The following is a 17,685-nucleotide window of genomic DNA, read 5'->3' as shown; positions in this document are numbered from 1 at the left end:
CCCTCACGTGGACATGTGCACATAACTATGAGTTTTTAAATAACAATGAAAGCATTCTTACCCAATTCTTCATGATGCTTTGCTTTAACCACTCCCTTTTCTGCTAACTATTCAGGATTCTTTTTACTGAATCCTTTAGCGAACGTAAGCATAATTTTTTAACCGACCTATTTTTCTCTCTAAAGCAAAGAAAACAAATAGTACAGTCTCCATAACTTTATGAAGTATTATTATCTACATTTTGGACTGGCTTAGTCACAATTTCTAAATACCACATGTCCCTACAACTTGGAATAGCATTCAAGGCCTCATGGATCCAAGGGCACAAAAGGAGTCTTAATGGTTTAAAAGACTTCAGGTGTACTGTCAAGACAGAAACAGGAGGCATTCTTATTTCAGACATTCAACGCAGCCAGGCACCCCTAGGAGCTTCAGTTCCATTCTCACAGCAATGTGCTTTACTATCTGCTAATGAGATGATCCCGTACTTTAAACACAACTGTTCCCAGGAGGACAAGAGCTGGAATAAACGCATACAGGATCAGGAAGTCTGCTGTGAATCGGGATGTTGCACCCGGGCTGATTCTCTCAATGAATTGGAGTCCTTGATTGAAGGCACACATTGGATTAGCTGTCACAGAACCATTTGAGCTGCCTGCCAGGGAAAAGATCGACATTGTGAGATATGGGCATTTGGTAAATACTTGGTGATTAAGAAGTAATTTTGTGCCCTAGCCGGCTTGGCTCAGGGGATAGAGCATCAGCCTGCGTACTGAAGGGTCCCAGGTTCAATTCCGGCCAAGGGCACATGCCTGGGTTGCAGGCTCAGTCCCCAGTAGGAGGTGTGCAGGAGGCAGCCAATCAATGATTCTCTCTCATCAGTGATGTTTCTATCTATCTATCCTTCTCCCTTCCTCCCTGAAATCAATAAAGAAATATTTTCTTTTTTAAAAAAGTAATTTCGTAAGCAAGGATTTACCAAATGCCCACTAAGTGCTTAACACCCTGCTAAGTACCCTTCTTCATGAGAGACACAGACATTTGACACAGCCCTGGAATCATTATTAGATGAAGCAATAATGAGTGTTCTGGGCCTTGGCTCTATTTGAAGTTGGAAATTGATTTGTTTCCATTTGGGGTATATATTCATTCCCATAGCACCGGTAAAAATCATGATCACTTAAGATCACTTAGCACTGAATAGCCAAAGATTACTGCTGTTATCACCTAAAGATATGTAAAACAACTATTACATTCTGCCCTGTTCTTTAGTTGCCTTCAGAGAATGGCCTGGATTTCCAATGGCCAGGAGGACCTTGTTAGGCTCCCACTGCCCTCTCGTGGGGTGGGGGACGGCCTTCTGCCAAAAATGGCTTCACTCGGCTCTATACTATGGACATTTGGGGAATAAGAAGCCACTGCACCCAGCTTCAACCAGCTCGTAGAAACTGATTCCATCAGAATATGCTAGAGTTTACTTCAGTGCCTCAGGTCTGTCATTATCTATCATCTATGAGAGAGGGGGAGAGAGAGAGAGAGAGAGAGAGAGAGAGAGAGAGAGAGAGAGAGAGAGAGAGAGAGAGAGAGAGAGAGAGAACATCAACTTGTTGAACTTATTCATTCATTCTTTGGTTGATTCTTATGTGTACCCTGACCAAGGATCAAACCCAAAACTTTGGTTTATCGGGACAATGTTCTAACCAACTGAGTTACACATGCTTAAACTATTGACCTTTGACAGGTGTCTAACTTGACCACTGCTTATTTCTTTTTAAAAACCAAAGAAAATGTTACCAAGCTTTTATTTCAAAACAAAGTTTTAAGTCTATTATTACAAAACATATCTTTTATTTTAAAAGTGCATTTCCCTCCAGAAATTGCTTCCTCAGAATGACATGTACAAATAATATTCCAAAATAAAATACTTACCACAAGTGAAATTCCGTCCATAGAATTCATTGACTACAAGAATCTCAGAGCAGTATTTTTGGAATGTAAAATAAGTGAAGATTTTAAAAGGAATGGGCATTTCTTCTATGTTCCTTAAGAAAAAAGAGAGAGAGATGAAATTCAGTAGGCTCTGGGAATAGTCTGACCAAATGAAAGACAGGCAACCCTTATTTTATGTTTGCCAACACAAATACAGTTTTTCATCTCTCATTATAAAAATGATGCTTACTATAAAAATGGCAGACAATACTGAGAAGTATAAAGAAATACCACTGCCCAGAAATAACTACTGTTCACATTTTGGTGATACATGTGACGTGTGTATGTGCATTTATAAGATTTTACATAAATGGAATCAAACTCTTTACATAAAAGGAGTCATGCCCTTTCCTAACCTGCTGTGTTTCAACCAAACACATGTCTCAGACAGCCTTCCGAGTCAGTAGGCGTAGCATTCTAACCTGTCAATCACAGCTTGGTGGTTGATTATAGTAGACACCTTCATTTAACAATCAACCCCCTGATGATGGATTCGTGTTTAATATTTTTGGTGTTTATATCAGCACCACTGATACAAATATAAAAGGAAAAGCATACCTAGTGCGTATCACATTAGAGGAGAGTTTCTGTGGTTAAACATATTTGAGGGTGCTAGTGTGGGAAGAACTAAACGACCATATAAGGTGAAAAGATGGAGAGAGCAAGCAAGGAGAGTAGTCATCCATTTGTTCACACAATTCAAATACATTTTGCAAACCTAACCGGGCTGTTCACTGAGAAGAACTATGATGGTGAATGAGACACAGATGCTGCCCTCAAGGGTTGACAATCTATTAAAAGAAGACTGCACCACGAGTCTCAGAGAGAAAACAAAGGGAGAGCTCATCTAGGCAAGGGAATAATGGGCAGGCTTCGTGTAGGTGGCAAAGGAGACCAATGGGATAGTGAAGGGCATAGGAAGAGAACCAGGCTGGCATAGAAGCTCTGGAGTACTTTCAAGAGAGAGGAACCACAGATCTAAATTTATTGATACGGCACTGTCCACATTATATTGTTAAGTCGGGAAAAAGCATGCATACTTTATCCCTTCACAATAGTATGTATGATCTCATTTTTATTAAAAATTACATAAATGTCTAGCAAGATACACAACAAAAATTAACTCTGGATTGTGATACTTTAGGTGACTTTTACTATTTTCCTTACAATATTTCGGTATGGTGTGCATCCCCCGCCCCTGAGAACGTGCATGATTTTGTAAGCGAGAACAACAGTGAAGGTATTTCCAATTGTGTTTAAAGGAGAAGGCAGCCAAAAGCTCAAATGTTGCAGGCACTCAGCCAGGAAAGATGATGACTTGAGGGAAAAATATAAACATAAGGACTAGGAGGTTGATGTGGTTTTCAAGAGCAGAGAGAATTTCAAGATGGGAGTGGGACCCAGGTGAAGTGTTGGGATGCTGAGATTTCGCCAAGAACCTAAGAGCATTTGTTAATGTTGGCCACTGCCTCTCTTTTGAGAACAATTAATTCCCTTTTCCTACAAACCAAATACGTGAAATACTGCCAGATTGATTGGAACCCGTAATGACGGAAATATGAAACAGGAGATGCTGTCCAAGGTTGGGTCTATACTTTGCTGGCTTGATTCTGTGCCCTTGGGGTGACTGGATCTGTGCATTTTTCATAGATGCTAGGGATCAACCTAAGCACCATAGACAAATACAAGGCAACAGCATTGTTATTCAACAAAAACCTCCGTGACTGGTCAATCCCCAGCTCATTTCGCTTTATAATACCTCACCTTTGTACAACTCACTACCGTTTATGGAGTGTTTTCATATTGATTGTCATTTGCTTCTCATGATCCACTTTATAAATGAGCAAAGTGACTTGCCCGTGGCCATTGGCAGCGAAGTGGTGGAGGAAGTCTCTGACTCCAGGGCCAGCCCGCTCTCAGGGAGCCTCAGAGGTGTAAGGAGCTGAGCTAGGTCTGAGGTTAGTTTTCTCCCTGACCGTGGATTGCTCTGAGAGTTAAATAATTAAACATACAAAAACAATGCAGCTTTTTTGTTTATTTGCTTTTTAAGTCAAAAAGCAGCGTCTTCATATTTCCTCAGAGACCCGTAGTTTACTTACTAGATCCACTCATGTCACTTGCCTGGGATCACTTTTAACCTTCTAAGCTTTTCCATTATTCCTGCTACTACATTTGCATGTATTTCTTTTTTATTTAGACTATTTTTATATTATTCTATTTATATCTTTTTAATATAAAAATATTTCATTTATATTGTGTATGCTACTTTTCTTTCTTTCTTTTTATATTTATATTTATTTTTTTCTTGGTTATAAAATGATGCCTGTCTGGTATGGAAAATTCACAAAATATAGGAAAGAAATAAAAATATGTCACCCAGAGCTAATTACTGTTAACTTTTGTTGTGTGTCCTAGTTCTGATGCTTTCTTGCAGTCTGTGATCCCATAGGCTATTTTCTTACCTGCCTCTTCTTACTTCCTAAAAGAAAGTGAGGGCTGAGAACTGGAATAGAGACTCACCAATACAGAAGCAGAAATGAACTAAATGTGCGCTATTTAGCTTGTAACATATAGGCTGTGGGTTTTTCTGGATTGTTTTTCTTCCTGTTATAATAGCTTATTACATGTGAATCATATTGATAATGTGCCTAAATTGTCAGTTCCTGATTCTCAGTGTGAAGACATCTTTTTGAACAAATACTGAACAGTTTAAAGTCTACACAATAATGTTTAGCAAGCACTATACATACCCTAGACTATAAGGTGATATCTTTAACTAGTGTCACATAGTTCTTCTCTGGAATTTCTTAATAATAATCACTATCAGGTGATCATTAACAAGTCATACAATCTAATTCTTTAGACTTGTGGTAGCTTACCTTACGAGTCCGGATCCCACCAGCACCCCAGCAATGGAGAGCAGAGCCACTATACTGTTGACCACATTTGGGTTTTGGACCATTCCAAGTAGCACAAGAGTTAGAAATTCGCCAATTAAGTGGGGGGCCAGGAGAGCAGCAGAGAAATATCCAAATCTGGCAACCTCGGGGTACAAGCCCAGAGTCCTAAAAACACACAAGGTGTTTAGTTTCTCTCCAAGGGTTATCATTTAAGAAAAATACCATGCTTGCCTTCTATGAACGAGTTCGTGGTGGTTAGTGGTAGAAAAGAGTTTGCAGGGCAAATCAAACTCCCCTTTGAAAGGCCTTTTGGGAACAGAGCAAACATTTGAGACCATTTATTATCGCCAGTTGTCTCTGTTGGCTCCAGCTCAATGAGAGCCTCTTCCCTTTCACGGCTCCTTCAGTTCTCAAAGAGTCACAGCCAACTACAATGAGTAGGGGTACTGGACTCTCCTGCTTCTCCACAAATAACCACGTTCTGCCTTGCTAGCACCCCTCCTACCCAAGCTAGCCTACTACCCTAATGCTAGGGCTCACCCAACCTCTCCCACGTCCATTATCAAATCCACTGCAGCCCCTTAGCCTGGCATTCAGCACCTCCCCTACTGGGCTGTAAGGCCAGCAGTCAGATTTTCCACGACTTCTCCCAACCCTTCATTCCCCACAGTGCAACTGAAATTTCTCTGTGTTTTTGCTTCTGAACCTACGCCCCTGCTACTCCTTCCCCTGTTAGGCCCTTGTTCCTGATTCCATCTGTTGAAATGCTGCTGTCTCTCAAATTCTCCTCCATAAAACCTCCAAGAGCCCCTACCCCCACCCAACCAAGTAGACTCTTGGTCTCATCTGTAATTAACTTGGGATGATGGACGTGAGATGGGGAAGGCCACTGTGCCTCAGTTTCCTTGCCTACAAACAAGGATAATTATATCACCTTTATAGAATGGTTGCAAGGATTACATGAAATAATATATTTAAAGCTCTCAGTGCCTGTCATAAAGCAAGTGCTCAATATGTTAGCTATTAATATTATTATTATACTAGAGGCCCGGTGCATAAAATTCATGCACGGGTAGGTCCCTAGGCCTGGCTGGCAATCAGGGCCAATCAGGGCCTTCCGGCTGCCTGCTAGGGCCTCCCTTTCCTGGCTGCCAGCCGCCAGCCAGGGCCTTCCTTCATTCCGTGCTGCCCCCTTGTAGTCAGTGCACGTCATAGTGAGCGATCGAACTGGTCTCGCAGTTGGACTTCCTTGTAAAACTCATCTTAAACTTTCTTGAATTAAACTTATTTGAAGATTTGCTTATGTCCATACCCCATTATTTGAAACACTTTAGGGCCAGATGTGTTGTGGTATATGGCAATTTACAGATTTCGGGAAGGTTTTACACTGTATTGTCCACACTTGCTGCAGTGGGATCTGGGACTCCACCGGTCATCAAGCATGTTAATATTCCTACTAAACAGCAGTGCCGATGGGAAAGTACAGAGAAACTCAGGGTTCTCTACCCTGGAGCTCCCCCTCTCCGGGTCCCACTGGCTGGCTGGGCCCACAGGAGGTCGGTGCACACCCCTTACCAGTAGCTCACGCTGCTGAAGATCACGGTGGCAATGACGCTGAAGGGGAGGACATGCAGCACATAGGCCAGCAGCATCTGCCACTTCTGGTACAGGCCGTCCTGGCTCTCCTGATCACTGACCGCTCGCAGCACAGGAACTGGGCACGGAAGGCAGGTTGCAGAACAGTCGGTCACCACACAGCTGAGGGAGGGTGGGCTAGCCCAAGCTGCACTTGAGGTCTGCTGGAGCTGGACAGTGAGGACCAGCTGGGCTCTCAAGTCAGCGAAAGAGGGGAGCTGCCATCCAGGGAGTTATGATTAACTCCACCCTAGAAATCTACACTCTATCTGAATTACAGTGCGGTTGCAAATTTGTCATAATTTATTTCCTTCTCCTTAATGTGGGGGAAGGGGTGTCACCAATTCAAGAACACGATTGCAAAGGGGGCACAAATGAGTGATGCGAGCCACTTTGTCCTCCGTTTGTGCAGGACCTTGGCACAGAGCATCAAGCAACTAGGTATTGCTTCCGAATTCCCACTGACTTTGAAAATTGGGTCCTAAAATGGGCTTCAAGAAGAAGGTAACAGCACAAAGTTGGCCAGGTACCTGGGCCCCCTGGACTGCACATCCTAATGGCCAAGATAGGACACCAGGGATAACCTTTCCAAACCTTGCCCATCAGTACCTCATACTTTATGTTTCCCTGGATCCTCAGGGACCCTCAGACATGCACTCGGTTGAATACACTAAGGGTGAGTAGCTCAGTAGTTGCTTTTCCCCAGAGAGAGAATCTGGTATTTCCCCAGAGAAATACCCTGATAATGGTGGCGTCTTGCAAAGTGACAGCGGGAGATGGGAGATATTCAGGGAGAGAGGAGCTCCCCCCTCCCCCAGCTCCAGGGCACAGCTCCTGGGCATAGCACTTACACAGAGTCACTGCGTTGAGCATGCCTGTGTATGGCATGGCACCCACAAACTGGTACAGGAGACCCACGCGGTCCTGGAAAGCACCTTTGAGCACATCGTTCTGGACCCGTACAAGGAAGAAAATGACGAACAAACCCATGATCAGATTCTGAACCAGACGCATAACCACTGCCAGCTTATTTCTCATTAAGTTTCTCGTCACTCTCCTGAAAGACAACCCCGTTTTAATTCCTGTTCTTTTGTTGGTGGATAGAAGCATCTAAAATGGGGTGAGTCTCTTACCTCAAAAGAACACACAGTTTAGAAAGAGTTCCAGGGGAGTCTCTGGTTTTGAAAGGAACCATTGGTAATGTTCTCAGGTGTTTTGTTCTTTCGATATTCTCCAAGGTTTTGTGATAAATTGCTGATTCTCTGTAGGCAGATCCAATCGATTGGACTCTCCTGTAGGTTTCCATTTCCCGTTCTTTGCTTTGGGTATCCACTGATGTCAGATCCACTAAAATATTTTCCCAAAAGAAATAACCCATCTGTTTTTAAATGCACATATATACACAATGGCTAATAATCTAGGTTTCATCATTGGTCTAGGACCGTGGTTGGCAAACCGCGGCTCACGAGCCACATGCGGCTCTTTGACCCCTTGAGTGTGGCTCTTCCTAAGCCTTGGGAGTACCCTAATTAAGTTCATAACAATGTACCTACCTATATAGTTTAAGTTTAAAAATTTTGCTCTCAAAAGAAATTTCAGTCATTGTACTGTTGATATTTGGCTCTGTTGACTAATGAGTTTGCTGACCACTGAGTACTAGCTGTAATACTTCATCCCGCCAGAATAACACCTATTGTTAATGCCCACCTTTAAAATCAGAATGTGTTAAAACTACCACCAGGGCCATAAGGACCCCATGGGGACTATATGGGAGAATTCAGAAGCTCAGCTCATTTTTCTCTGACCAAGAAGGCATGCCCCAATTTAAAAGAGATTCCTCCATTTCATTCTGATAGGTTATGGCAAGTTCACTGACCCAGCCAAATTAATTTCTTGAGGATTAAAAACACCAAAAAAAATGCAAAAATAAAATCCAGCAGTGCTGGTGTCATCCAGGCAGAAATCTGAGATGATAAAGTTGTTTCTCATGGTGGGGACTGTGATTGAAACTTACTATAGAAATCAAAAGGGTTTGAATGTTCGGGACAAGGGTAGCCACAGCCACTGAAGAACTCAAGCATTTCCACCGGCGTCCCGCAGAAAACCAGCTCTCCGAAGCTCAGAATGGCGATTCTGTCAAAGAGCTGATTGACAACAGACGGTATTAGTGTGTAATCAAGTCAGCACACCCTGATGAGAAAAGCTGCAAGCAGTCCGTCCTTCGATGACCTCAGCCATGCATCAGTATTCTTACTGCATCCCAGGGAGACACGCAAAATGCACCCCCTGTTCTTTTGGGCCTGGGTGCCCCTGAGCATCCAGCCTGTGCCCAGCATCACGTCTGGACCTGATCAATGGACCTGGGTTTGAGTCTCAGTCAAGCCACTGAGTGAGTGAGTGACCTTGGACAAAATTTTTTTTTTAATTTTAGATCCTCATCTATAAAAGGCAAATAATAGATCCCTAAAAGGGTCCTTGGAGGATAAATTGAAATTTTTGGAAAAAAACTGTGATTTAGTGGGAAAAACAAACAACTGGACTTCCAATTCCAGTTTCTTACTAACTGTGTGACCGTGGCTCAATGTTGTATCATTTCTAAGTCTCACTCTTCTCTGTAAGGTGGAAACACTGACATGCACCTCGCGGGACAGTTGTGTGGATTAAATGAGCAGGTGCTGAAGGAAGTGAGCTTCCCTCCTTTGCCCTTCCGTATCAGGCGCTACTGGCTCCAGCTGCTCTGGTTGGCGAGTACTAACTAATCCCTACCCCATGCTCCTCAGCACAACACACACATGCACCACCTTGGACGAGTTGAGCAGGAACAAGAGACATGCCCCCTCACCTGGAAGAGCTCGGAGCGGGGCTGGTGGATGGTGAGGATCACGATGCGGTTCCTGCGGGCCAGCTCTGCGAGGAGGACGACGATCTGGTTTGCAGTCATGCAGTCCAGGCCTGTCGTCGGCTCATCAAACAGCATGATCGCTGCCGGCAAAGAAGGGGCAGACGTCAGAGTCACTCAGCGTTTTGAACCGTTCCAGCTGTTTCACCCCATCTGATCAGTGCACGGTGAGAAGCACCTGCATGCAAGCTGCCTTTCAGCCCGAGCCCGGGAGAAAGGACCCGGCCGAGGAGGCCCTAACTCCCAGCTCCCAAGCACACTTCAGGCGTAACCCTCAGGGCAGCAGCCAGACCGAGCCTCACTCACACATGGTTCTATGAACCATTGGGCCCATCCGGGGGACCCTGAGAGGACAGGGCTGGCAGCCTGGCACCATGTGGTTTTAAAAGGCTGCTTAAAAACATAACCGCATTTCATGACTAGCACTTTTCAACACTAATAAGGTCTTTGCACTGCAAAAAACCTCAAACCCATAAAACCAGGTTCGAAGTGGGTGTTTGGCTTTTTTTGTTTGTTTGTTAATCCTTACCCAAGGATATTTTTCCATTGATTTTTAGGGAGAGTGGAAGAGAGAGGGAAAGACAGAGAGAAACATCAATGTGAGAGAAACACATTGATTGGTTGCCTCCTGCCTGGGAGGAGCCTGCAACCGAGGTACATGCCCTTGACCGGAATTGAACCCAGGACTCCTCAGTCTGCAGGCAGACGCTCTCTCCATTGAGCCAAACCGGCTAGGGCGTGTCTGGCTTTTTCTAGAGGATTTAACTGTCATTTATTTCTACCCCAAAAGTGGCAAGGGCTCTTAAGAGCATCTCTCTTCTTTGCCTTCAGTGACCTGGCACCATTGGGAGGGCAAGCAGTCGTGGTTTCCCACAGTGAGAAAAAGTATCCAGAGGCACTGTGTCCTCTTCCAGGTTTCTGTAGAGGCGCAGTCTCCCCAGGTGATGGGGAAAGTGACCAAACCAGGCAGGGGGGCCAGGTGACAAGCTACCCATCTTGATAGCCCTTCCCCCAACACAATCACTTTTAAGTGTATCCCTCCACATCCTGCTTTAATTCCTGCCATTTCATAAATACTTCCAGTCACACCAAAGCTCATGGCTTACACAGCAGACACAGTGGTACTGCTCCTGGAGGAAGTGCGGGTGCACAGGGCAGGACCCCCTAACTCAGCAGTTCTCAACCTGTGGGTCGCGACCCCTTTGGTGGTCGAACGACCCTTTCACAGGGGTCGCCTAAGACCATCCTGCATATCAGATATTTACATCACGATTCCTAACAGTAGCAACATTACAGTTATGAAGTAGCAACGAAAATAATTTTATGGTTGGGTCACAACATGAGGAACTGTATTTAAAGGGCCAGAAGGTTGAGAACCACTGCCCTAACTGAACATCAAAACAAAAATGAGTGCTTCTGAGTCCAAGAGCTGTTTGGTACTTGGATAAGGAAAGAGTATCAGGAACTACATAGGACTTTCAAGAAAACTGGGTCTTTGGTTTGAAAAACCTGTGCAAACCCCTTCGCAAATGGAGACTGTGGAGAAAGGGCCTCATATGAAGAAAGGGCCTGACGTGGAAGACACCCGGGAGCAGCTCGTGGCAGTTGGGGTCCCACTTACTGGGATCCTGGAGGAGCTGGGCTGCGATGGAGACCCGCCGCCGCTCGCCAGTGGAGATTCCCCCGAAGTTGTAGTTGCCGATCAGTTGGTCGGCCACGTGGCTCAGACTCAGCTCAGCCATGACGGCCTCCACCTGTGGGAGACAGAGCCCAGGAAGGCTGGTCACTGCGGGGCGGCTGTTCCCACTCTCAGCCAGAGGGTGGCGCAGGAGAGGCCACACGCTTCCCTGAGTGCTCCGGCCACTTTCAGACTCACCGCAGGGGGGGGGGGGGGGGGGGACGGGACACGCCCTTCACAGTAAAATCCAACTTGGTTCTAATCACAACATAATACATGCGGCTGATTAAAATAAATAAGATGAATTGTCTTTAAAAAAGTCTTTAGAGCAACAACAACGGCTTCCCTTTGCTCCCGAGAAATTCCCCAGGAAACGGCGGAGATGTCACTGGACGCCTGCTTTCGGACGCTGCAGGCAGTCCAACCCACACAGAAAAGTCACCCAAAGGCACAGTCACAGCACAGCTTGTCCTTTTAATGTTTGGTTTTCGAAACTCTATTAGGTTTTTAAAATCCCATTTGGTCTGAAATAAACCTGATTTCCCTTATGTAACCCAAATAAGACCTGTGGTCCCCTGTGGTCCAATCACAGCGTGGTTTTGCATCAAAGAACTGTAATCCAGCTATCGAAAGTCATTAAAAGTAATGCCAATCTTTCCTTGAATCTCTGTAAGGACTTAAAAGGGGACTCAGCTTATAACCCACAGCCACACTTCTTAACATGTCTTCTCCCCCAGTTCTCCTCAGTCTACTTATACCCTGCAGCTCCCCGAAACCTCTCCTTACTCCGCATTCTCAGCTCCCCACAACTAAAAAGATTCCTTACTGACTCTCCAATCACAAGGTGGTTGTTTTTTCCTCCCTCTCCTTTCTCCCTGAGCGTAGCCCCTCTCCACAGACCCTCCAAAGATCTCCAGCTCTGGCTCTCCCCTTACCAAGCCCCCCTCCCTGTAGCGGCCCGGGGCAAAGCAGAAAGAATGAACTGAGAACAGTGATTTATATGGTAGTGAGCTTTGCTCCCATACACTTTTAATGAAAAAAGAGAGCACTGCCTTAAAAAAACAAAAACAAAAAACAAAAAAACAAAAAACAAAAAAAAAACTAGATTGGAGTAAAGGAGGATGAGTTATGGAACAGTGTTCCGGAGGACACAGGGGTGGGATCAACAGCGTAGATGGAGCTTTAACCAAAAGAAGGAACACATCTAAACAGATACAAAGCTGTAGAGGGAGGTTAAACATGCATAAATAAACCAGCATGTTCTGTTTTTTCACACTGTTCTTAAAATTCAGTGTGTATGGCACACTCACCCTGTGGAGAGCGGCTACAGTGTTTTGGACAGGTTCAAGCCTCGGACTAATGAGAGGGCACAGTCCTCTCATGGCCACGTGCAAGTCCCAGCTTGGAGGGCAGAGCCCTCCCAGCACAATTATAGCCAACAGCTGTAGTTGTAAGCTTGCACCTATGGTCTGAACACGTGGCCCCATGTGCCTGAGTGATGTGGGCTTGATAGAGTTCAGGTGCATGTAACTGAGTAGGATCAAAACCCACAGAATGTTGTAAACATCTTGACCACGCCCTTACTTTGCCTCGTGGAATCTGGCTATAAAATACACGGCTTGTAGTCCGTGGTGCTGTCGCTAGCTCTCCATCAGAGAGGACAGCGTCCCACCCAGACCCAGCTTTTATTCTCTTGTCTGTCTTTTCTAAATCCTTAACTGCCCCCTCCCAGGTTCACCCTTGGCTGTGCTGGCACATAAGGCGCCCAATGTGGGGCTGAGTATGCCATGGCCGTGAGGGCTCGCCACATCACCCCACACCTCAATTAGGACCAGTCACATTTCAAGCCACAAAGCCACGTGGGACCAGCGGCTGCCACACTAGGCAGTGCAGGTCTAGACTCAAAAAAGGCTGTGGAGAGGGAAGAGGGGGGAATGGAGGGAAGGGTGGGTGTGAAGCCAGTGGGGGTAAGCCCCTGGGTGTCCCTGCTGGGGGGCCTGGGAAGCCCTGGCCCCAGCCCCGGCTGCTGGGCAGGCGGACAGGCGACACCCACCTTCTTCTGGATGAAGGCCCGGGAGGCCCCGCGGATGGCCAGCAGCGCCGTGTAGCCCAGCGTCTCGCGCACCGTGAGGCTGCTCAGCAGAGTGTCGCTCTGCGAGAGAGGAGGCGTCAGTGTGGCCCCAGACCCCGTGGCTGCCCGGGCCGGGTGGGCGGGGGCGCGCCCACCTGCAGGACGTAGGAGAAGCAGTCCTGGAACTGGTCCCTGCGCAGCGCCTGGCCGTTCACGCACACCTCCCCGAGCAAGGTCCCCTGGCGCCGCAGCCTCCCGGACACGGCGTCCAGCAGCGTGGTTTTCCCGGAGCCTGCGGGCGAGCAGAGAAGGCCCTGGAGGAAGCCCCGCCACGGAGCATCCAGGAGCTTCCCAGAGCCTTGGGGACCAGCCAGGGTCCAGCCTGACTTGTTCTCTCCTGAGCCTCCTAAGGCAAACTCTGGCGGCACCAATGAGCCTTTCCTGCTTGTCGCCTGAGTGACAGGAGGCACAGCCATTTCCCTCATCCTGGTCTTTGCCTGTTTACCTGCTTTTAAAGCCGGTTCCCACTGAAAAGGACAATATACGTTCAAAATAAAAGGAAAACCAGGATTTTTGGAAGCATTTGGTCCGAAGACATCTGAATTTCTTTTTGTGCCCCCCCGGGATCGTCAGGTGGTTCCTAAAAGTAGGGGACACTGCCTGGAACCCCGCTAATCAAGTGTGTCTTGGGGTCCAGCAACATCAGCATCGCCTGAGTCCTTGTTAGCCGGGCAGACTCTCAGGCCCCACCCACAGCCGCTGAATCTGATGCTGCTTTTTAACAAGCTCCCTGGGTAAATCCCAGGCATATTAGCGTTTGAAAAGCACTGAGTCCTCCCGTGAAACCACGTTGGCCTCTGAGGGGTGTAAACAGCCTTGGGCCTAACCCAGCAGGCTGTTGCTCAGAACTTCCCGCTGGAGAGCTGGAGTGGACAAGCTGCCTGGATGGGATAGCTTGTGCAACCCTAAAGAGAAGATCTTTTGTTCAAATATTTGTAAGGAAACTGCTTGATGCTTTGGGGGGATACGAAGATAAAGAAGCCACACTCCCACCCTGGCCGGTTTGGCTCAGTGGATAGAGCGTTGGCCTGCGGACTGAAGGGTCCCAGGTTCGATTCTGGTCAAGGGCATGTACCTTGGTTGCAGGCACATCTCCAGTAGGAGGTGTGTAGGAGGCAGCTGATCGATGTTTCTAACTCTCTATCCCTCTCCCTTTCTCTCTGTAAAAAATCAGTAAAATATATTTTTTTTTAAAAAAAAAGGCCACACTCCCATAGAGTCATCCTCTTTTCTACCCCAGGACTGACCAAGCTCAGAATTAACCCCAACCTGTTTGGGTAGACGTCAATGTGGGGAGAGAGGAGAGTGATTGCAAAGAAACAAAGGTGACTTAATAGGGCTGTCATTCAAGATGTGCCCTGAAATGCCCCAGTCACCTTATTGGACCTTGTATGTGGATCTCTAGCTGGAAGCCTCCCTGGCCTTACAGTTCTGGGGTCCAATCTCAGTTCTGACAGAAGCTCTGAGTATCCAGGAGCCGGGATGCCAGTCCCATCACTGCATCAAAACTGGCCTCCCGCCCTGACTGGTTTGGCTCAGTGGATAGAGTGTCGGCCTGCAGACTCAAGGGTCCCAGGTTCCATTCCAGTCAAGGGCATGTACCTTGGTTGCGGGCACCTCCCCAGTGGGGAGTGTGCAGGAGGCAGCTGATCGATGTTTCTCTCTCATCGATGTTTCTAACTCTCTATCCCTCTCCCTTCCTTTCTGTAAAAAATCAATAAAATTTATATTTAAAAAAAACAAAACAAAAACTGGCCTCCCTACAGTCGGTCATCAAGGCGACTTCCTTGTGCCAAACACAGAGGGCTTTTTCCCGGATGTTGCACAATACTGTGAACACAGGATGTCCCCCAAAATGTAAACACACTAACAGCTGATAGCTCAATTTTCAAAATTGAGTATATTTTAATAAACTCTGCCTTTATAGTTATTCAAAGTGTGTGTATACATTTTTGGGGGACACCCTAGATATTTGATCCCACTGAACTGTGCACTTAAAATAATTAAGATGTGAAATTTTCTGTTATGTGTATTTTATTATAATAAAAAACGGAAAAAGAAACCAAAAAAGGTTAATGCCATACGGGGCAATAAAACCATGACCTTTGGGGTTATCTTGTCTAAAAGGACAGAAATACTTTGTAACTAGTCTGCTTCGAGGGAACATGCAGCACAAAATCTATGTCCTAATCGATAGCAAATAATGAGTGAAATACAGTTACCTTTCCCTGGAGTGTTGGGTGACCCTAGGCCAGTGGTCGGCAAACTGGGGCCCCTTGAGTGTGGCTCTTCCACAAAATACCACGTGCGGGCGTGTACGTACAGTGCGATTGAAACTTCGTGGCCACACTCAAGGGGCCAAAGAGCCACATGTGGCTCGTGAGCCGCAGTTTGCCGACCACTGCCCTAGGCAAACTTGTACTTGACCATTCTTTAGTGAGACTTTGAACACCTAAGCCATCTTGTGCCTCACTAATAAAGATTTGATAAATAATGCTGCTTTAGATAAAACACCAATGAAATAATGTCATTTTATGAAACACTAAGAGTAATGCATAACATTGATTCATTTGCTTATTTATTGATTCAACAAATATTTAAGCACCTACTATGTGCCCAGCCCTGTTCTAGCTGTTGAAGATAGAGCAGGAAGAGAGGGAGAGACCTCCCACTCCGGTGGAACTCGCATCTAGTGTGAATCCATGTTCAGCATAAAAAGATGGACACTGTCGTAGAACCACGATTAGGGATCATCAGAAACCAGCCCATGAGCCCCAGACCCAGACCCCCACCCATGTCCTGCTGCGATGTGCATGAAGCATAATATTGGCCTGTGGGACCCCCCTCTGAGAAGGTGGGTTCAATTCCTGGCTGTGTGCTACATGCCGCCCGTTTTTATCCTACACAAGGAAGGCAACAAGTGACAAGTTATTATAGAAACAACAGCTTTTGTTCTTTTTAAAGAAGAATGTTATAATTATTAAAAGAAAATTTAGCACAGCTAGAGTGGCTCAGTGGTTGAGCATCAACCTATGAACCAGGAGGCCATGGTTCGATTCCCGGTCAGGGCATATGCCCAGGTTGCAGGCTCAATCCCCGAGGGGTGGGGGTAGAGGGGCATGCAGGAGGCAGCCGATCAATAATTCTTTCTCATCATTGATGTTTCTATCTCTCTCTCCCTCTACCTTCCTCTCTGAGATCAATAAAAATGCATTTAAAAAAAAATAAATATGAATTAACCTACATGTTAGGCAGGACTTTTTCAAGGATCTTTCTAAATATCTCACATTAGTACCAGGTTGCTTGCATTCACAGTCAGACATGTCATTAGATTTCATTCCAATATCAAACTTACTGGGAACGCTGCTACAACTTAAACCTGTTTCCTCATTGTGGGGTTCAAGTCACGCCATGCAGCCTTTCTGAATCCTCAGCGAGAGTTTGGAGCTTACCTGAGCTCCCCAAGATGCACATGATCTGCCCGCTCTCCACGTACAAGGAGACATCTTTGAGGATCTGCCTGTTCCACCGCTGCCGACGAGATGCGATGTCCCACCAGGGCCCGACCCGGTAGCTTTAAAGGAAATCCCACGAGGGAAAAGCAGTGGGGTCTTAGAAGGGACCACACTTTGTCCCCCAGCACTGATGCCAGTTATGTCTGGGCACGTCGCTAAGCCTGCTTCAGCCTCAGTGTCCTCCTCTGCGGACCCTGGCGAGTAGCGGCGAGGGTCACCTCTGGAAAGCACCTGCCGGCCGCTGCTCCACGCCCCAGCTCTCTGGCCGGCTGGGAGGTGGCAAGCAGGACGCTGCTTATCCCTTCGGTTGACCCTGCATTTTCTCACCAGTCTTCATTGCACCTCCTGTTGCAAGCACCCCAATCCCCAAGCCCTCTCCATCCACATCAAACAGATCGTACACAAGGGGGACCCATGGGAAGGGGCAAGGGGCACAGGGGCACGAGGCAGGGCACAGCTGCTGTGTTCGGCGTAGCTGCCAGGTCCTCTGTGGCAGGAGGAGGGGCCGTGCACCCTTGTTCCTCCTTTTTCACTGGCAGCCCTTCCCTCCCTTCTCTCCACCTCGATCCACTAAAGAGGGAGCCAAAGCCTCCAAACATGCCCCCCATTAGTGAGAAGCCAGCAGAGGGGTGAGTAGGCCGTCACCCACTTACCTGACGCTGTAGGAGGCATGGAAGACGCCCAGGCTGTGCCGAGGCTCTGATGCAGCTCCAGGAACCTCCTCCGAAGAGCCCCCGGGGCCTTTGCTTAGCTGGAGTCCTGAGGACCCCACGGGGGTCAAGAATGGGAGTTCACTCATGGTCAACAGGCAGCACAGGCAGGAGGGCTTTCTGGTGCCTGACCTCCCGGAGTGGCCTGGGCGGAGGAGCCAGCAGCTGACGGCCCGCCGGCTCCTCACCTGGCCCCGGAGTCCCTCGCTGGGCCTGCCCCGCGGCGGG

The 17,685-nt window shown here is 47.0% G+C and overlaps 1 protein-coding gene across 1 annotated transcript; it reads right to left on the bottom strand.

The window, feature by feature from the left end:
* Positions 1-461: 461 nt before the first annotated feature.
* On the bottom strand, positions 462-17,669 carry ABCG5 (ATP binding cassette subfamily G member 5). The gene is made up of 13 exons (XM_036334717.1): positions 17,401-17,669; positions 16,685-16,806; positions 13,328-13,464; positions 13,155-13,253; positions 11,045-11,177; positions 9,367-9,506; positions 8,539-8,668; positions 7,658-7,871; positions 7,376-7,581; positions 6,465-6,603; positions 4,869-5,054; positions 1,930-2,042; positions 462-655 (listed from the first exon to the last, which is right to left on the bottom strand). The coding sequence occupies exons 1-13, from the start codon at positions 17,544-17,546 to the stop codon at positions 462-464; spliced, it is 1,959 nt and encodes a 652-aa protein (XP_036190610.1). The 5' UTR covers positions 17,547-17,669.
* Between the last annotated feature and the right edge of the window lie 16 nt (positions 17,670-17,685).

Source organism: Myotis myotis, unplaced genomic scaffold (genome assembly GCF_014108235.1).
Source record: "Myotis myotis isolate mMyoMyo1 unplaced genomic scaffold, mMyoMyo1.p scaffold_m19_p_14, whole genome shotgun sequence".
Taxonomy (NCBI): domain Eukaryota; kingdom Metazoa; phylum Chordata; class Mammalia; order Chiroptera; family Vespertilionidae; genus Myotis; species Myotis myotis.
This window is presented reverse-complemented; position numbering and strand designations above follow the sequence as displayed.